Consider the following 22185-nt stretch of genomic DNA (forward strand, 5'->3'; position numbering starts at 1 on the left):
CATGTAGCACACATACATATCACAAACACATACATACCCTCGCTAAATATACACCTACATGCACATGCATACATACAGATACATACCTAAGCTAAATATATGGGATCTGTTTTAAATGCCAGGGAAAAGAGGTGAGTTTTGATTTGAATGGATTTAACGCGCTGATTTGTCTGATGGAGGGAGGCAGTTGATTCCACGGACAGGGGCCAGCCACTGAGAAGGCATGGTCATCTCTGAGTTTTCGTTGAGCTCGAGGGAATACAAGGAGCGACTGTTCAGAGGACCTAAGTGGGCGTGATGGGGTGTAGGGGGTTACAAGTTCTGTTAAATACGGGGGGGCTAGACCATGCAGTGACTTAAAAACAAGTAATACAATTTTAAAATGGACTCTAAGATCTACAGGGAGCCAGTGAAGGGAGGCGAGTACAGGGGTGATGTGCTCTTGCTTGCGTGTACCTGTTAAAAATCTTGCAGCGGTGTTCTGGACCTACTGTAGCTGTGAGAGGGAGGACTGACTGACTCCCATATAGAGGGAGAGACAGTAGTCAAGGCGGGACGTAATAAAAGCATGAATAAGCTTTTCTGAATCTTGGAAAGATAAAAAAAGTTTTACTTTAGTTAAGGACCATAGTTGAAAAAAGCAGCCTTTAACAACTGAGTTGATTTGTGTGTCGTAATTTAAAGGTTACGCCAAGATTGTTTGCATATGGTTTCACAAGGGAAGACAGTGGGCCAAGTTTTTTACAGATCAAGATGGCACCGATGTTAACAAAGAAGCAATTTCTTCTCTGTTTTCATAGTCCAATGCTGACTCCGGAGCCAAACCATCCCTCCTCAACGCATTTCACTTTAAATCCGGTGTGACTGCAGCATGAACAGGGGGCGTTAAAAAGGGGCTACACGTTGGTTGGTTAACCTTTGATAAGGTTGTGTAGTTGACTACAATAAATCCAACAGATCCCATGCTCCATACGTCCATAAGTTTGCTGTAGGTTTCTAGTCGTGATTCAATATTTATCTACAGCCAAATATTACTACAGCTCAATTTGCTTGGTATTTTATAAAATGGATTGAACTGAATAAAGACGTCAATTTGGAGTGAGATTTCTGTTTGTGGATAGTTTGGCAAAATGGTGTTTCTTAACCCTCTTATTGGTCCAGGGGAGAAAAAAAACATCTTCACTGTAAGTGTCTTCAGAGTTTTAAAAATTGATGCACGCAGCAATCCAGGGAGGCAAAGCTTGAACACTGCTTTGATGTGTTTAGAAAGTACCATGTCACAGTCAGTACTTACACACACACACACACACACACACACACACACACACACGCACACACACGCACACACACGCACATACACACACACACACACACACACACACACACACACACACACACACACACACACACACACACACACACACACACACACACACAGTATCTAGAGATAGAAGAAGGAAAGCAAGAGACATGAAATGAAATCTGATGCTGCTGTAAATATTTCTTCACATGTTCAGATGACATAAACCTTCAGCAGCGTGTGCGTCAGTCAGACTAGAGTCCCAGAGGATTAAAGGAGTATGAAAACAGAGTGAGTCTTTCTTGTGTGCAGGAGGGTTGTGCCAAATGGCAGACGTGGTGTGTTTGTGTCCTCGGGGCTGAGGGTGAAGCTCAGATAAAGTTCCTCTCTCTGCTGGAGTGGAGTGGATGTGATCCTGAGTGTGTCAGAGGAAAAATGTGTTACTGCACGGTGCCTGGCTGTGGGTGATAAAAAACACAGAGAGGACACTGGGGCGGGATGCATACAGGAATTTAAATGGGCATCTGCATGTGTGTACAAAAACACTGCCACACATTGTCACACTTGGACCCTCACACACACTTTTTTCGGCCGATTTGCCACTCGGCACCGAGCCAGGCACGAGGTGCAGGCTGCAACATTAAAAAGCTATTAAGTGATCGTTAGTGGCACCATGGCTGCCTGGTGCAAGGCCGCGGGCTCTGACAGCAACAGCAGTCTACTGTTATCTGAACATACTGTCATGAACCCAGTGTGTGTCAGAGATCAGCTATACGACCCAGATGAGTCTGGCTCCGACACACAGAAAGAACTGAGATATAGTAAACAAGAAGTACAACCCCCAACAGCAGGAGAAGGATTAATGTGTGGGCTGTGGGGTTGGAAAAAAAACACAACTTTTCATAAAGTAAATAACTGCTGGACAAAATGAACAATCGGCCTTATTTGCTTTAAAGATAGAGAGGATGTAACACAGAGAAAAGATTATGTTTGTGTGTAATGAGGATTTTATCTCCCAGCATCTGTTTGGTTTGGTTTCTTTTGAGGTCACTTTCACACACAGTTTATTCTTCATATAAAAGGAACCACTGTGCTGAATGGATTTTACTGCAAAGCTAATGAAAGTACTGCAAGTTGAAAATATTCATCACATTGGACAATTGATTCTATACTGTAGACCTGCTCTTGCTTGATTTGAACTCTGAGGTTTCACTTTAATCACTTTTAAAGTTTTCAAAAATGGAATTCAACAAAATGCTGAAGAAACAATGTAACTGAATTTAAACATGGCTTTTGGATCACATGATGACTCCTAGGGGGAACGCTTGTGGGTTTCAGGGAAGCACTATAGGCATAAGAAAAATGCCGTGTGTGGCCCAAGAGAAAGATCAAATATGATGAAATAAAAAATCAATCTGTATGGAGTTAAAAAATGGTTCACATGCTAGACAGAGATATTTGTAGTTTTGCTTAATCATCGTTTTTCCTTCTTCTTCTTTTCAACAAAGTTAAAAGGAGTCCAAAACTTAACAGTACTACTCTTAAATTCTCTCACATTTGCCATATTTGATCAAGGTCTTCTGAACTATGTCCACGCAGCAGTTTCTTTAACTTCTTAATCAAGGAGTAGTTCACAATACAAAGCTTTGTTTGTTGTTCAGTTTTAATGAGGTGTAGAAGCTTCACGAGAGATAATCCTGCAAGGCTAAGCTCTGAAAAAACATGCAACAGTGAGTTCTTATGAACATGGTTTTAACAAAGTATACCATAAGCTGTATTGTGATGGGAAAAAAACAGAAGGTCTGTGGAACAAATGCCAATCAAATAAGGTCAAAGTCACTTATTTGAGGAAATGATCTTCTTTTGCACACTTCTTAATAACTTCTGAAACACATTATATCATTGTAGATCCTGGACTTTAATGACAGCATGAAGATGTACAGCACTTATAATAACAATAATAAAGTTTATTTATGAAGCACTTCTCAAAACCATCGTCACAAAGTGCTTTAAAGAAAAAAGAAAAAATCCCAACAGTCAAATACACAGCAATAAATTACTATTAGAAGCATGAAAAATAAAACAACAGTGCAGCAATCATCCAATGAACAGAGAAAAGAGAAACAACCGAGACAGAGATTGGCTAAAGTTAACAGTAAAACAAATAAAACATCATGGATGAAACAAGGATTATAAGAAGGCCTTACCATAAAAATGTGTTTTTAAAAGTGATTTAAAAGAAGATACTGATGTAGCTAGTCTGAGATCCTCAGGCAGGTCGTTCCACAGCCACTTAGTACGTAGTTCTTGTTTCTTAAACAACAGACGGAGCATGTCTCTAAAAAGTTAAAAACACTCTCAAAAGTTTGCAGAATGTGTGTTTGATGTATTTTTGAGCCTGTAAGGTGCTGTAACATTTATCAGCACAGGTTAGCATGATGACCATTATTTTGAAAGGAGCCCACACCATAGTCCACAGGACTGGATGGTTACAGTACTGTTGTTAGGGGGAAAAGTTGTGTATGCATGAACAAACACACACACACACACACACACCCACACACACACACACACACACACACACACACACACACACACACACACACACCACTAGGCTGTGTTCATAGATACAGTTAGAGTGGATGTTGGGCTGACTGCCAGAAAGAGAGAGAGAGAGAGAGGGAGAAAGAGATAGAGAGAAAGAGAGTGAGAGAGAGAGAGAGAGAGAGAAAGAGAGAAAGAGAGAGAGAGTGAGAGAGAGACAGAGAGAGAGAGTTAGAGAGAGAGAGAGAGAGAGAGAGATTACATCAAGGTAAAGATGAAGAGAAATTCTTCTCTTGTGTTTCAAAAGTTGTGTTTCCTCCTGAGGTCCCCTCTTTGGGTTGACTTAGTCCTCCTGTCTGAATTCTCATGCTTTCCATGTCTTTTACCTGCTTTTTGTAACATAACAATGAGTAAGGTCTTTTTACCTGCTCTTTTGTAATGTTAACAAACAAAGAGTAAGGTATTTTACCTGCTTTTTGTAAAGTGTCTTGAGATAACACTTGTTATGAGTTGACGCTATACAAATAAATTGAATTGAAAAATTGAATTGAGAATGTAAGTAGGTGACATTCACACAACACAAACTAAGATGGTGACAATGACATCAGTCTACACCAACAGATATATGCATACTACTGAAAAATATCATGTGTACCTGATAGAATAAAACTTATATGAGCATCTCCTCAAATTCCAAGCAATGTGTTACATTTCTGGGTGTTTGTAAGAGGGCTTGGAAGCCAATTGTGCTCCCTCTGTTTGAAGCCTGTTTACTCTGATGTGCAGTAATAAAGGAGGTTACTACTGTCAATCCCACTGTGAGTCAACACAACCCTCTACAGAACTTTTTAACTCCATTTTTTATTAGCCATATGGCTGGGTCTTAATGCTCCCTGATGGCACTGACACATGTAAAATACTAACTTGTTACAAGTACAGCTGGTCTTATAGTTGAGGCTGATAATGTAAAAAGAACGATGAACGTTTAAAAAATAAATAAAACCCAGCCTGTCAAAGATGTTTCTGCAATGTCCTCAGACAATAAAATACTTTTTTTTAACTAGTTGTGATAATATAAGAAAAGCAAAGTAGCAAAGAGTTATTCAGACTTTCAGATTTCTGGTGTGTTGAGCTCTTATTAGCCTCCCTGGTCTAATAGACTTAATGCAGCAGCAGCTGTGAGTGGATCAATGAGCACACATGCTTACCTCAGACTGACTCATTTATCCAAATAACCTTATTGCTTTTACGTTAATCCAAGAAAACACCATGTTCATATATAATTTAATGTCTTTGTGCAAAATGATCAAACATTCACATTATGCCAAAGAAACACACACATACAGACGTAGACAGTTGTTTCATTCATTATCTTCCTGTGTTAAAAATAGAGAAATGCAGAGGACCAAATATGCTTTTTACTTAGATTCTATATTCATCAAAAGTCCCCCCCCCCTTAACAAACCTCTACATTCTCTCTGTGCATCTCTGCAGGACAGCGCCACCATGCAGTTCTGTGCCAACAAGCTGGACAAGAAGGACTTCTTTGGAAAGTCAGACCCCTTCATGGTCTTCTACAGAAGCAACGAAGATGGAACGTGAGTGCTCGATGAAGGTTTATGTTGTCATTTTGAGGTTTTGAAAAAGGGAGCTCCAGTTGCTGGTGGACTGCTGGTTTAGGGGAAGACCCCCTGAGACACACATATTCCTCTGAGGTGTAGCATATGTAACCGCCACAATGCAACCGTTTCTGACAGATGTTTTAATACAAAGTCTTCCTTACTGGTGTGGATCAGCTGATACTGAGTATACCTTCACAGTGTGTAAAAAAAGAAATTGGGAAACCCACAAAATGCTCATATGTGTCTAGCTTTAAACAACTTCTAGCAACACACTGTGGTTTGTGTTTCCTCGTGTGATCATTTTCCCTGAATCTCCTGGTTTTGGGGTTGGGTGTGGTGGTGGGGGGAGGGGGTGTAAGTCATTATTTTGTAGAATGATGCATTGCAGTATCTAAGGCTCAGACTAGTATTATTATAACATAGTTTACATAGTGTGCTATTGAAGTCCATGGCAAGAAAACACTGTCACACATTAGGTTGCCTTTAAAAACAATCGGATAAAATAGTCCCTATGAGAGCCTGGAAATCATTTTTTGGGGAACAGAAGAGAAATTATTTTTTAAATGTAATAGCAGAGAGATTACAGGAGCATAATAGATAATTCTCGTGAAATCATCTGGGAAAGAAAAAAGAGGCAAAGAGAAGTAACACTAGAGGAGATACAGTGTTGTAGGGGGGGGGGGGGGGGGTGAGTGTATAGGAGGAGAGCTGCAGAGGTTACTGCCGCATACACTGCTTTAAACGGCTGCACACAGCATTATCCTGTTCACGGATCAACTACAACTCCCATGACTCTGCCTTACAGAAATTACTCCAGGAGAACAAATATGAAAGAGAGGCAATTACTGAAATGTGTAAAAAGCAAGAAGAAAAAAACATATCTACATTTCCAACAATAAAAAAGCACTTGTTTTTGGAGCCAGTTCACACACAGATGCACACACAACACCACATCTCCTCATGTGCTTTCCTCTCAGAGTGCTCTTGATCCTCCCTGAGGGGGCTGAGCAGTCGTGGCACTGTCAGCCCCATGTAGCTGGAGAAGCTTTGGCAAGTGCTTCATTAGGCTCTTCTTTAGCTTTTCTCAGGATTTTTTTCTTTCATATACATAACAGGGTGGGAAACGGATCCCCACAGATTTGCAAGGACTATCTGTTGTGGGTGCCAGAGGGGGGGTTACAAATTAGGGGGCCTGTGTGGCTAAAAGATTCACCACGTTTCAAAAAAGCCTTGAGGCACTTAGTGGAGCACAAGTAATCCAAGGCTTTGGGTGGGGAAAAAAAATGGAAAATGTGATAACACATTGTTGCTTTTTGGAGGATGTTCGGGGGGGTATTTGAGTGGAATTTATGTGGCTCAGCACAGCGAAACATTTCAGATATCAGAGCAATTTGCATATCAATGTCACACTTGTGGTCACGGGGAAAGAGTTAAAAGCAAGACTGAAATATTAAATTATTCTCTCTGGACTTTGATGCAATATAGCTGGCAGTGTACAAATCTCCACACACTCCTATTTAACGCATCTCTCATGCCAATGTGGGATGATACTGTCTTTATACATCCATCTCTTATGTTTAGCTTGTTTCCCCCCTTTTTTTGCACATTAGCTCTCGATTAGCTTTGTATTTAGCAAATAATTCATCTTTTTCTTTTTGGACATACCTTTCTTTAACTATCCTCCTTCCCCTCCGCTTCTAGGTTTACTATCTGCCATAAAACAGAGGTGGTGAAGAACACATTAAATCCAGTGTGGCAGCCTTTCACTATCCCAGTACGAGCGCTCTGCAACGGAGACTACGACAGGTAGGAGCAAGCCTCACCCTGTTTTTGCTTCCTGACTCCTACAGCTGCTGTGTTATCCTCTCACTGCTACACTTAGCTCCATTAATTCACATTATTTCTACATCATTACACACATTCTGAAGGAATATTTACACGTACACACCTTTAATAGTCAGTAATGATGGCTCCATTGACATCCACTTCCTTAATCGATTTCAGATTTTCAATCTATCGACTGCCTTAATGGCTCTCATCAGAATCTCTCCGACTTACAAACTGTGCACTGATGATAGCCTTTCAGCACCCTGAGTGTCTGAGCGTTTAACCAGCAGGAATCAATACCAGTTTAACATGGTGCATTGTTTTGCTCACCATTCTTTCTACTGTTATTTCTGTGTCTGTATGCTCAGAAAATCCTCCAGTATTCATCTTTGCTAGAAAGCCTGCAGACGCTGATACAATGAGCCTCTCTTATCTCAAATGACCTTCTTGTGGTTTTGCTATCAACACTATTCTCATCAGATATATAAGGTCAGCCTTACTTTTAAACAAATGACCAAAGCCAAACTTGTCTTGGGTAGCCGCATATCATACGCTTGGTGGTACTAGTAAGAAGGTCTTAGTATAAAATGTTAAGGCTCAAATACAGTTGTGTTAAAACCCAATGCAAAATAATTTGTTGTGCAAAAAAATTACAAAAAAAATTATATTATGATGCTGTTATTTCTGCAGAGTAAAAGACATATTGAATGAGTGCATTGCTTTTGATTTAAACACATTTAAAGGATCTTGTGTCCCCATCATTTATAATTTATTTACATATATCATAACTTGGGCTTCAAATATTACCTCTAGAAAACTTGGTAGAGTCGTCGCCTCTCAACCAGTAGGTCAAGGGTTCGATCCCCAGCTGAGCAACATGTCTGATGTGTCATTGGGCAAGACACTTTGCCCCAAATTGCTCACGCTGCTTCAGTGGTGTATGAATGGGATTAGTTACTTTTGATGGATGATACTACATAGCGACCACTACCATCAGTGTTTGAAAGGGTATGAATGGGTGGGTGTGACATGTGGTGTAAAAGCGCTTTGAGTAGTCGGAAGACTAGAAAAGCACTATATAAGCTCAAGTCCATTTACCATTTACGGTAGATTACTGTACTGTATCTTATCCATCTTTTATTACCCTGGAAAAGAGGCCGGTCTCAGTGGATTCTCCCTGTTAAAATCAATTATGTCCCATTGGGATAATTGATGTATACAATTTGTGTCAAAGGTGATATGATATCCTTTGAGCACCACCTTATCTGCCTTCCTCAAATTTAAAAGGAATGAGGGGAGATGAAAAAGGACTGACAGACGGATTGTTTTTGTTGGGAGACATACTGTATTTCATGTGACATGTTGTTTCTTTCCAGTCTCTCTGTCAAAGGTGTCTGTCAAGTTTTTCTTTGAATACAAATTAACACTTATTACTGAGAATCTAACCCTGTGGATGTGAGGGATTGTTTCTAAAATGATAAGATACTGCACTTGTTTGAGTCAGCTGATCACACAGGAGCTAAATAAAGGACCCTATAGGACCTGACTGTACATGAGGGACAGGGCTGAGCTTCTTAAATGGATCCTACTCAATCTTAACATGCACACAATCACAAACACCCACACTTAGAGTATGATTTAATGTGACAAGCCAAAACAGCCTGAAATACAGCACCTCTCAAAATATCCCCACGACGTGGAAATAAACAGGTTATATTTCTGTGTGTGGGCGAAAGGATAAACTTTGAGTGTCTGTCTTAACTTGTTCTGCGTGTTTGTATTTCTGTGAGCAGGAAGTGGCAAGGTATATGTTTAAATGATATACTTCTTTAGACCCCTTAGAAATAACTCTTGAACCTTTCAAATTTAAATAATCTTCCAAGCTTCTATCAAAAGACCATACGCTGATTTTAAACAGTTTCATTACTATTTATATTCATGAACTAGAGGACACTATCAGTGTTTTGAGGCATTTGACGGAAAACGGCCAATAAATAATTCTTTTTTTTCTTTTTTTGGTCCACTGCAGGACTCTGAGAGAATCAAGGCTGAAACCAAATGTTGTCTCTATTGGACTCAAACATACAGTATGTAACATGTTGCATGGGGGCTGGGCTTAAAGGAGCAATATGTAACTCTGACGTGTAACGTTTCAGATTGGTAATGAAGCCCAATCTCAAAGGTCGGAGGGAGCTGTGGGTTTTCATGAATCATTTCTGCGTTCTAAGCTCTCTCCATTATTCAAAACTTCTTCAATACTCATCCTAGTTTTACCACCTTTCTGGTCATGGAGTTTTTCAGAAAAATGCAGTGGCCTTTTTAGGACAGATAGAATTAGTTCTATCTGAACCAGTTTCATTGCTGCAACATCTCTTAATTTGCCGTTAGCCTGGCAAACTGAGTGCCGTCCAAAACTGCCGTGCAGGGTGCGTCAAAACGGCCTACTGTCTCTTTTCAAAACAAACCATTCCGCACCTGAATTGAAATTTAGGAGGAGGACATACTGGCTGCTGCATTGTAATAATTAAGAGAATCCAGCACTTTGACATGTTTCCTTAATTTCTGATGTTGTAAGGTTATTTTATGATTTAATTCAGTAGATGTCTTGCATACTGGTCTTTAAGCTAAAAGGCTTAAACTAGCTTGTTTAAATTGAAATACAATTCATATGCTGTGTTCCAAAGCCTTCTTCAGAATGATTATCCACTGTATTGTATTATACTGGCAAGTTATTCATTCATGTGTGTATTTTTTTTTACAGTAATAAATTATGTATTATATGAGGACTTAGATGGCTAGCACATTGTAAATCTTTACAAACACAACCATTCCATTTTTTAATGATCCATCAACAACCATTAGCTGTCTTTCATTGCACATTGTATTAAATTCATAGAAAATCTGCCAATGCCTTGCTTGCTATGGAAAGTGTATTAAATAATTGAGCCATTTCAGTTGTAAACAGGCTGTATTAAGACCACTTTAAGCTATCAAGCAAATCAAGTATTGATTTTGAAAATGGTCCTAATGATGGCCATTTGTATTCATTAATATTAACCAGGAAGAAGAAGAGGGTTGTATGAGGACCACTGCTATATTTACTTGTATTGTATCTGGAAGAAGAGGCTGTGATCTGTACTGGCACCTACTCTCTCTCCAGTCCAGCAGATGTTGGAGAGGGCATTCAAGCACCTCTAGCTGTTAAGAGCATGAGTTTGCTCAAGTGTGTCAGTGGATGACCTACTGCTGATATACTTTGCTTTAATTAGATCAGTGCTTTAGTTTGGACATGTTCCTCTCGTTAGATGCACCACAGGGCAAAAAGAGAAGTTGGAGTGAGTTCAGCAAAGGGCATTTCCAAAGGGAGCACTCCGCTCTCCTAACTGACACCTCTAAAGGACCAAAGGGAGGAATACGCCATGTCTGTGCTAAAAGAGACAACATATGCTTCCAGTCGACTCCATTACTTTCTTTTTTTTTAAACCAGACTAATAAGCACGCGGCATCTGAGAAATAGTGCCGGATCTTTTTTCACCTCTTCTGGTATGCAGTGCCATTTACTTTGGTTTTAGATGTAAGATAAGCTTTTAACTCTTTTAGTATTCATTATACTTGCAGTATATGTGGGAAACAGTGAACTACAAAAACTTGTCTATTTATTTCCTTTAAATCAAACCTTTATATCTTTCTAAGCTAGTTTACTTAGTAGATGGAATAGCTTAACATCCCCTTGTGACCGTCAAGTATCCTTTGTCAACAAGCACTAGGACGATTATGAAACCGAGCTGCTTTATCTGGTCTTGGTGTAAAGGGTTGTTGAAAAGGCATGGGTCCATGAACACGTGCTCATATAAACACATGTTCAACAACAGAATAGGTCAATTGCAATCAGTGTTTCCCCAAAGGGGAGGTGCAGGCAGACGGACACCAACACAAACACTTGAAGGAATCTTGGTGTTCATGCCGTCCTGTTCTATCGGAAAGGTATCCTTAAATGAATTATTTCCCTGATTACCGACTCTATCCACTTTATCTCTACAATGAAGGCACAAAAAGCCCCAAAATAAGATCAACAAAAAAAAAATCAAATATATATTTTTTATTATTAACTTGACCTTCAAGAGGGGGCGGGGGGGCCGTTGCAATGAAGTTACTGACAAAAGAGGTTATCATTATGAAACAGTCAGAGTTAACGTAAGTAACACAAGGCTAGTCCAGTTACATACAAAGGTTGGTTAACTTGTGTAACTTAAGTGTGTCCAATAACACATTGTATGTTGAGTCCCTTATCCAAGTAAGGTCAAATAAGTCACAGAACATCAACACCACTCTAAAGAAAGTCTTGTGTTTAGTCAACTTCTAACTCCTCCTCAGATAGAAGGGGTGGGTAAGAAATCCATTCAATAAAGAATCTGGATTTCTTTATTGGACAATAAAAAAATAAGTAGGATAGCGAGCTAATTAGCTCATTAGCATACATAATTATGTTTCAGTTATTTTAAAGAAAGACTTCTAAACATCAGACGCCATCCTATAAAAGTGGATCTTAGTGTTTGGATCCAGTGAACCATAGGTAGCCTATTTGTTTCAGGTTAGTGAATGTGCTTGTAGCAGAAGGCTGCTGGTGATCATTAATCAATGTTATCCTGCTAGCGATAGCCCATCCACGAGCTTTAGTCCGCTAGCGTTAGCTGCTGTTAGCTCGCATTCTTCACAAATCTGTTTTTTTTTTTTGCATACCTGTTCCCAATGACAAGAGAGGGAAATCAACAGTGTGTCACTCAGCGTCTCTTTTCAGCGTGTTTGTGTTTATTCAGCCGCTCCAGGAGCTAATACTGAAACATCTCAGTCTGTTCTGTTCAGTAAGGTGCTGAATGTCGCTGCTCCAGGCAACAAATCATATACTAGATTGGACGGGACTGGTTGACCAAGGAAACAAAGATAACAAATGAGTTGCAAATGAGTGTGTGATAGATGATTAAAAAAAGCAAAGACTTAGGCCTACTGACTGACACGTGATTTTTATTGTTTTTTAAAATATAACTAATGCTATTCTGCTTTCTTTCTTTCATTTTTGTTTCCATAAAGGAAACACAATAATCAAACGTATCGAATCACAATACTTGTTGTATTGCATTACTTCAGAATCACAATATGAATCAAATTGGCATCCAAGTATTGTGATAAAATTGAATAAGCACAAAAGCATTTTTGTCTTGACTAGATAGACTTTTGTGCTGTTAAAACTGTTAGCTGAACGTCTTCCTTTGCTCCTCCATAAGAACTAAAGCAAGGTTAGAATGTCTCCAATTCACAGAAAAATTATGAAATGATGTATACGCTTGCATGCACAGTTGTTGATTTTTGGTGGCGGGGTTGCAGAATTTGATGTACACTGTCTGCACAATTCTTTGATTTTTAAATCTTAACATAAATCTTGTTATCTTGCAGGTTAAATTTCCCCCAAACCTTTTTAGAATAAATAGCCTAAGAAGTTGAAAACAAGAGAAGGCAAGTGGTCTTGGATTGTATGGTTACAATAAATATATGCAGGTCCTTTAAAGACCACGTGATGGGTATAAACTTGTGTAAATAGAGAAAATGCATAATTTATTTATTCAGATTCATAACCATGCTTAGCCCAACACACAATCAACAGAAGGGAAAGTGTTGCTTGTTATTTCACAAGACTGTTTGTCTGTCTACTACATCTTAGTCAAACCAGTTGGTAACCTTTTAAATATCTTGAAAACACACAGACAAGGATGAAAACACAGACTCAAACTTGACTGGTGATAGTGGGGCCTTCTGATTAGACTCACACTGTCCTTTATGTGATTTGAAGAGACAAAGGAAGGGTAAAGGAGAGGAGAGGAAGACAGAAGGAGGAATTAAGGAGGGGAAAATAACAGATAACAGGAAGCAAAGACAAGAGTACTTGAAACAGGAGAAACAGAAATTCAATGTGTCAAAGAGCCTGTTTCCAGACGAGTCAGTGAAGGAGAAGAGGATGAAGGAGTGTGGAGAGGAGGGAAATGGAAGGTGCTTCGAAGTAGTCGTGCAAGTCTGCTCAACAACTGAGGTGTGAGGAAATTCCTGCATACATCCATCACACTCTCAGAACACCCAGGTGTATATACCATATATGTCTTATGCTGCTGATAATGATTGAAAAAATCTCTGTCACTCACACGATTTCCCAGATGACTCAAACAGTCTATTTCCATCCTTCACATGGGGATCACAGACTAATTACAGTTTAAGAATAGTTGTGTCAGATCTCCTTTTTCTTCTCAATTATATGCACCTCCATTATTAAAGATGAGTCATGTTCATTAAAAACACCTTAGAATAGTAGCAGGAGATATCTGTGGCTGATTAGTTTTGGAGTGTCTTTTGTTATGTGAGCTCAAGGAGCCCCTCAAGGATCTAAGTATGTGAGCCTTTTGATGCAGCTGTAATTTAAGATTAAAAATGTTTAAGCCAGTGACTGCAGTTCCTGGTACTTTCATTTGAGTGGTATAGCATATAGCTTCCCTACATTAAACTCTACGTAAAGACAGATCAGGGAGGGGATATGTCTTTTTAACTCTGTGTCTGTTTTTCTTTCTAACTTCTACATTTACCCTTCTGTTTTCCAATGCTGGAAAAAAGATGCATCATGTTTTTACCACCTGGGTAAAAAGCACGTTTACTCTACCCCACAGCCTTGAAAATTACCTGGAAAGAACAAACTGTCATCACAGAGCGACGGGGGCCAGGTGGCATGGAGGAAGTTGGGCTTATTTCAGGAATCTTTCAATCCCTCAGTGACAGGAGAAAGTCTCTGATGTGCAGCTTGCTTCTTTTTTTCTTTAGATCTGGACTGGTGTCAGTTCTCATGTAAGATGAAGTGGGGGAGAGAGGGAGGAGAGGGGAGCAATGGGGATGAGATCAATGTGAATCGAGAATAGGGTGCCGAAAAAGTTGTGTTTTTTATTTTTTCACTCTGCAGGGACGTGCTTCTGCTGAGTTTTTTGTAAAATGTCATCAGACTGTTTTTATGTGGGATCTTTTACACATTTTAAAGTTACCTCAAATGCAGTTCATACAAAAGTTTTTCAGGGGCCATGCTGACAATCCATGTTCATTTCATTCGAGGTCCCTTAAAGTTTAGCCCATTTCCAAACACATTAAACACTTCATTTTTTAATGATATCAACGAATACAGGTGCAGATGTTTAAAAATAGCAAAGGTTCTTTTGAGATTTCCTGTTTTGAACATATCCACTTAGTCATAAACGCACCAAACTGAAAAACACTCTGAAAGATTTAATTGAATAAGCATCCTCAAAACCAATCAATAATGATGATGAGCCTGATTCACATCCAGGGTTTCAAGAGTTGGTATGTAAGAGGATAACACCTGTTATCACCTGACCTTATAAGTGACAAAAGCATCATTGATGACGTGGTGGAGAGATGAAATGACAGCACTTGAACTATATACCCTTTATGCTCTGGCCTCACATGTTGAATAAATGCTCCAAGAATGGAAATATCCTCCATTCATTTCTTTCTCTAAGGACAGCAACCTTGTGTACCTTATGGAAATTTTAATAACTAGTAGCTCTATCACTCAATATTTTTTCTAGAGAGGAGAGAGAGAGAGGACGAGGACTTGCAAGCAAAAAGACATCATCATAAATCTAATTGACAAATTGTGTCAGTAAAGTCACAACAAATGTAAGTGGTCGAAGGAAGGCAAGTGTACAAGAGACAACATTGAGTTGAAATTAAGATTCAAAATTCAAAATGTAAGCTCTACTCACCAAAATGGGAAGGAAATGCACTAAAATGTTTGTAGACTTCAAGGATACACACACTTGGCAGTACGTTGTATATTTTCTGCTTTGAATAGAGTGCAAGATCTCAAATAACAACCAGGCCCTTGGTCCTCAAAGCAGTTCAATTGAGTTCTATTGAGTTAAAACAACTTGGTCCTATATTCCCTCTGCCCAATGTTTCCTTGTCTGCTGCTCTCTCAAAGATGCAGTAGTGTGTGGCATGTAGGTGTACTCGCTTCACACTTGCCCCTTTACAAATAAACATTAAGTAAAAGAAATAAAAGGTCAAACTTGAAAAAACAAGGTGCATAATAACAATCTCACACAAGTAAAGGAGACACTGTTTGTGTTGTTTCTTTCCTTCATGAGGGGTGACCTCATGTGAGACGCTGTTTGAATCCTGAAAGGCAGAGAGAAAATCAGGCTGAGGGAAAATACACATACTCCCACTGAGAAGACCAGGTGGTATAAGAAGGGGCAATTCTAGGTTCTGTCGTGTTTATTATTTTCCTTTTTTCCCCACCCCCAGAAGGATATCTCCTCTTAATTTTCCTTCATTGAGAAATGTTGGTTGTTCACAGGAATAATGCTGCGACGCTTAGCAGGGCATTGAGAGTGAGTGCTGTCAGATGGGGCCCGGTTAGGCAGGTTTCCTACTGTCGTTGCAAAATTTGCACATTTTGAAGCAATGCTTTGGTTTAAAGTTTGTCAGCCGTTGGGGGGTCCCCTACTGGCCTGGGGCCCCAAGCAGTTGCCTGCCTCTGGGTACAACTGTTAGCCGACTATCATACTACTTGAACCCTAACTGTGTGCTCTTCTGATTTGATTTCCAGAACAATCAAGGTGGAGGTGTATGATTGGGACAGGGACGGCAGGTGAGAATGACTGTGAGACATGACACTACTGGTACTGCATTGATTAAGCATCCACCTGCAATTCAATATCTATTTCAAGAACTACCCAACTTCTATTAAATAAAATAGAAATGGAAGCATATGCTATGTTGGCCTGATATTTGTGTCTGATGTATTTTTGTTTTTTTTACTTCAGTGTTGCTCTCTTTTTTATTCTGTCTCCCAGCCACGACTTCATTGGGGATTTCACAACCAGCTACCGAGAGCTAGCTCGAGGGCAAAGCCAGTTCAATGTATACGAGGTGGGTAATTCCAATGTTTTGAATGTGTCAGTTGACTCCCGTGATCTGGATCCCTCTACATCGAAAGATCTTGGTTTCCATTTCAGACAGGAGTGACATTTCCATCTCCTATATCAGCGTTGCACTGTTTTCCATCTTCTTCTCCTGCACGAAAGGGTTGAAAAAAAAAATGAAATAAAGTGAATCCGCAGTCTTTATTCATTGCTTTTAAGGGCATTTGTATGGAATAGCTTTTGGGCATGTTTCACCCACCAAGCAGTTATAAATCCAATTTTATATTCCTTCTACTTTATATGGTCTTCTTTTTCAAAGTTCTAGATTTATTATTCTACAATAATCACCTGGATGCTGACACACATAGAAACAAAGCTATTAGCAGCAGCGTGAAATACAACAGGATTAATAGAACAACCCAGGGATTTAGAATGATCATAGCTATTTCTCAATACTTCTCAAGGGATACCTTACTGTGTCTTAATAGCATACAATACAGCTCTGTATGCAAATTACAAACACAACTCATTTAAATGTCTCTCCCCAGAATTCAAGCTCAATATAGGCAAAGACTGGAAATGACCGAAGAGTGTCTTTTAGAATGAAATCACTCCTCTTGTTTGTACAGAAGCTAATTCATTGTGTTAATTCAATAGGATGGATGTCTTTAAAAAAAGTCTTACCTTAAAGTAGGACATGTCAATACCTTCATGCTTCATGTGGTTTGGTGGCCTTCAGCTGAAGGACAAATACCTGTCGTTTGGATGTCGGCTTCATTATACACGACTCTTGATTCCTCTCTACCTCCCAGTGGGACTGAAAGGCGCTTTCACTTTTGCATCAGCAGATTGTTCAGTGTGTCAGACAAATTGCCATCCCTTCATGTTAAATGAGGGGGCTGCCACTTTCATGCCTAGCAGCCATAGAGAAACGAGGTAATGAGCTGAGACGTCTTTGGTCACCGGATTGACGTTTCTCTCTTTGTTCCGGCACTGGTATTAGCAAAGTAAATGTAGGTCTTGCCGATTAAGCCTGTCTCACCCGTCAATTCTGAAAACTCTGACTTTGTATCTAAATTTCCAATATTGTGTCCTGTGAAAGCATGATTGATGTGTATGACATACTGAGATGAAGTTATATATTAACTACTGTATAAGTAATCTTACACGAGCTCCGTTTCCCACCTGTTGCTTTATACAAACACAAACACCTTCTCACCACTATCAGTCATAAAGACAAACAAGTTGTTCAACCTACCCACAAACCTTATGTGATTACATGTATCCCTATTCTTGCCACCCACATAGATGCATTCATTACATTTGCTGTATCCAATTAGAACGGACAATACATGTAGTAAAAGCAGTTATTTCATTCTTAAAGACACTCTTAGGTCATTTCCTTGCCTACTGAGCTTGAATCTGGGGAGAGACATTTAAAAGGAGTTGGGAAAAGCAATGGAAATGAAAAATACATAATAGCCTGCCAAATCCAGCAGACAAGACATAACAGGCAGCATTATAATTATTTGCTACTTATGCAGTGTTTTGCTTGGATGCATAAACGGTTGACTTGTTGTGCCAGAGTTTATGTTTCTGTTCTCGGCAGAAGAGAAGATTTCTTAAGACATTTGGTTGCAATTATTTTAAAATGAGTTTACACAGCTTTGCTTTATTTAAATTTATACTAGATCATTGTCATATTTTGTAACCATTCCGAGAGAAAAATATTGGGTATTACTTCACCATACAAATATGTCATTTGTGTATGTGTACCTTTTTATTTTGTATTAATATAATGCTAAAATATTAACTCCTGCAGGCATTTTGAGATAAACTGTACGGCCAAAATAGACCCATTCAAGATCACATGTCTTTTTGTTTATTTTTTAGGTGATTAATACGAAGAAGAAAATGAAGAAGAAGAAATATGTCAACTCTGGAACAGTGAGTAAATCTACAGCAGCAAACCAAGATTGGCGTTGTGCCTCTTTTCTGCTCCACACCTACTTCTCTTCTATTACTGGATTCCTTCATTAATTATTGTGCAAGTGTTGACGCCTTGGAAAAAGATGCCAACCTGTGCGCTCTTTGTTGTGAGAAAAAGTAGATGTCCCAATTAATGTTCTTATTTAACAGTTGAGCATTGTCTGTATATCACAAACACTGTGCATGATTAAGTATAGTACATGGTACTGTGGTTCATTGTATAGGATTTATACTTTTGATGTCAGGTAAATATGGAAATGGAACAAAATGAAAGATGAAGTTACAAACTCTAAAGAAAGTCACATCTGAGAGATCAGAGTGGGCAACACCAGTGACCAATTCAGACACCGGTTTTCACACAGCTTACTCCGCAGTGTGGGTATGTGCAGGTAATGCATACAAATGCATCCCGTCCTCTTGTCAGACGATTCCTCTGGCCATGTAAATGAATCAATCATTGCAGACCAGACGGCTCACGTCTTTGACCAGAGTGATTGTCGAGAGCTGAAAACAAGTCGAGATGTGAAGGGTTTTTTGAGTTTACGGGCAAAACATCATTACCACCATGTTTAATGGAATGTTTCTCCTTGTCTTTAATTGTAGGTGACCCTGCTCTCGTTCTCAGTGGAGTCAGAGTTCACGTTTTTAGATTACATCAAAGGAGGGTGAGTGGCAATGACTTCCTGCATGTTTTAAAACAAAAGCCTGAAATGGCCTCTTTGCTTCTTAATGACGGCACATTCTGTTTCTACAAAGAAAACTTTGTTCTGAAGTGTTGAACTCATTATATATCAGTTCAGGAGAAATATGTGTTTAAATGGATAAGAGGGGGGAGAGTGGTGGGGCTATTAAAAAATGTCATGCTTAAATGAGTCACATATAACCATTTTGGATGAGCTCACCATTGTATTAAACCTGGTTCCTTTGATAATTTGGCCATTTCGGGCAGCACAAGTGTTGCTAAGCATGCTGTAAATGAAAAGATATAACTATTAAAAGTTGGTGTTGCTAACATATTTTATAAGAAGCTGTTGTCCAACAATTATGCATTAAAGACATTTAACAATGTTCGAAATAAAGTAATGTGCTTTGCATGCAACATGTTAAATGTATATCTGTTTTGCAATGTTTTTTTCTCTTATTTTTCTCTTTGCCAAATTCTGAGATGAAAACCCGGTTTTAGGCTGATAACAGGTATACAGAATGTTCACCAGCTAGTGGCTATCTTTGTGTTTGGCCAAGACGGACAACACAAAGAAATCTGAAAGAATGTAGTGTTATAGCAAGTGATTCCTTTTCATGAGCAATCCATGATCTAGATATATTTAAAATTAATTAAAGTTGTTATTAAGGTGGAAGTATTACAAACATTGACCTTTAAAAAACTGAAACATGTTCAACTTAAAAAGAAAATAGTGCAGTAAATGACTTTGAATGATATTTCTGAGGAGTGTACTGTAACTGTATTTTAAGTGCATATATTTATATTCCCCAATCTTTTATGTAGTGGCACCACATGTGGAACTGTAGAAGGGATTTCTAAGTTGTCAGTAGGTACTCTCTGTAGCATTAAATTGGAAAATATCAATCTAAAATAAGCTAGCTTAGGCCAAACTGTCTTTGCCTGCGGGTAGCAACCGTAGCAACCCTCCGCCCTCAGTTTAGGTTTAGAGATGGAGGCTGACATGTGAATATTCAGTAAGTCTCAGGTGAAGTGAGCCTTTCAGTCAGGTTGAGCTGCGCTTTGATCTCCTCTGTCCCATCACAGCGGGGGGGCTGTCCAGGGTTTTATGGGCTGTGGCAGAGTTGACAAGTGTGACAGATTTCACTGACAGTTCCTGGCTTTGGCCGATCCACCATCAGATTTAGTGGCCTCAAAACCAAAATATCATTGTCATCAGTCTGGCCCCTAACACTCCTCTGGCACTGATTGAATGACATGTTAGGGAACTGTTTTTAGAAAATGTAGAGCTCCTACTGTTGAAGAAATTGGATAGAGCTATCACAGGGTGTTATTTAAACTGTCCAAAACATGTTACAGCATTAAAAAAAAGTACATCACATGTAAAATTTCAAAAGCTGGGGTACTGTATCGAAAACAGCAACATTGCTATACCCACCGTTTTACAAACTAACTACAGGGGATGGTATCTTCTTCTTTTCTTCATCATGAAGCTAACATACATAGGCGTCTTCTAAATGTTAAATTAATGGTATTCAAACAGGACAAAGATTTAGATTGTCCATGTCAACTGTTTGCTTCCAGTGTTGTGAAGTTTCAGTTTAGCATTTATTTTTAGGATAACTAAACCCTACAGGTGTAGGTGCTTATACGTAGCTCTTTGGCCCTGTTGTACACCTTTAAATCCTTACAGGGGTAAATTAACTTGCACCATGATTGACCTACTTGGTTCATGTAGAAATCAAAATACAGTAATGGTACAGAAAAACTGATATTTTTGCTTCTCTTCCCGTCACAGATAAACTTAAAAATGTTTTCTGTGCAGTCGTTGGAAAGGAGAAACTAAGAAAATGAGAAGGCTGCAAAACTGGAAATCCCATTTTTCATTCTTAAAAAGAGAAAATCCCCCTGTTTTCTAGTTCAGAGGTTCATTTTGCAAAACCTGCCTTTAAATGCAAGGACACATTCAAAGAGTACTAGTGAATGAATAAAATCAAGTTTAATTAAGGTTAGCAAAGTCATGCAGTGGCATATTTACTGCCAAAATGTAAAGGTTAATGTGAATCTTTAGCGTATTAATGTCATTACTTCATCTTTCTTTTGCCTCCCATACTCATGGCTATTATATAGAACGTGATGAGAGGCTGCGGGGTCCCTGAAGGCATCGTCTCATTGTCGTAAATTAGCAAGAAGAAGAGGGTGCTTTACCAGCATGGAAAATTGGATTATGATTTGCTCTTTAGAACTCCATCAGTCTAATTTCTTTTTACCCTGCTCGGAGTCTCAAAGGCTTCTCAGCACCACCTAACACTCCTCCTGGTTCGTAGTGAAAGCCTGATAAACAGAAGTGAAAACAGACAACATATCATTTATAATTGAGTGGCTTCATTTTGTGCCTTAAGATAGAGGAAACAAGGCAAGGATGGGACAATAAATATTGATCTGTTTGCAGGTGTATGATCATAAGAAATAACTGCTGTAGTTAAATTGTGATGTTCTGATATTTTGGGTATCTTCTTTCTCCTATGAGAACAAGTGTGGATGTGTGTGAGAGCATTGGAATTTAAAAAGGACGGGCATTTTATGTCAATGCTGGCTTTTCTCTGAGGTTGTTTTTCCTTCTTCTCTTCATCCGCATTCCAGGACGCAGATCAATTTCACTGTGGCCATCGATTTTACAGCATCTAATGGTGAGTGATACTACCTGCATGTGTGTGTGTGTGTGTGTGTGTGTGTTTGTGTGTGTGTGTGTGTGTGTGTGTGTGTGTGTGTGTGTGTGTGTGTGTGTGTGTGTGTGTGTGCGCCTGGGGGTCGGGGGATGGATAGTAGTGCTCTTTAAATGTGACGTGTCCAATCTAAGAATCAATCACACAAACACACAGACAAGCCGACAGTGCGAACACACACACTGTACACACACACTGTACACACAGTGTCATCTATAAGTGATCTTCTTTCCTGGAGAGCACCTTCTCCTAAATGCTCTGTCAATACAGTCTGAATGAAGGTTGTGTAGCAGATGTTTCAGCTGAAATAAAATGAATAGGGGACACATCAACCTGACATGGAGACTTTCAGAGTGTGAAAGGGCCACACTTAAGTCTAATTACACTACTTACGCCATTAATCACGCCTGAACACAACGCTCCAAAAGATTAAGTCGCCTGGAAAAGCTCTCCGCTTTTAATCAGTTGTTAGAAGAAGTTTGAATTTCCAATTCCTAAATAGATTTTTTTGCCAAACTAA

The 22185-nt window shown here is 39.2% G+C and overlaps 1 protein-coding gene across 2 annotated transcripts in view; it reads left to right on the forward strand.

Annotated features, from left to right (window-relative positions):
- Positions 1–22185, forward strand: part of cpne5b (copine Vb) — a 143112-nt gene that overhangs the window by 99444 nt on the left and 21483 nt on the right. For both annotated transcript variants that reach the window (XM_065954532.1, XM_020634359.3), the window contains 7 exons: positions 5339–5442; positions 7168–7272; positions 15953–15994; positions 16200–16275; positions 18162–18215; positions 18861–18922; positions 21583–21629. In XM_065954532.1, coding sequence (XP_065810604.1) covers positions 5339–5442; positions 7168–7272; positions 15953–15994; positions 16200–16275; positions 18162–18215; positions 18861–18922; positions 21583–21629 — 490 coding nt within the window. The remainder of the gene's footprint in view (positions 1–5338; positions 5443–7167; positions 7273–15952; positions 15995–16199; positions 16276–18161; positions 18216–18860; positions 18923–21582; positions 21630–22185) is intronic.

The sequence above is a fragment of the Labrus bergylta genome, chromosome 5 (assembly GCF_963930695.1).
Source record: "Labrus bergylta chromosome 5, fLabBer1.1, whole genome shotgun sequence".
In the NCBI taxonomy this organism is placed as follows: domain Eukaryota; kingdom Metazoa; phylum Chordata; class Actinopteri; order Labriformes; family Labridae; genus Labrus; species Labrus bergylta.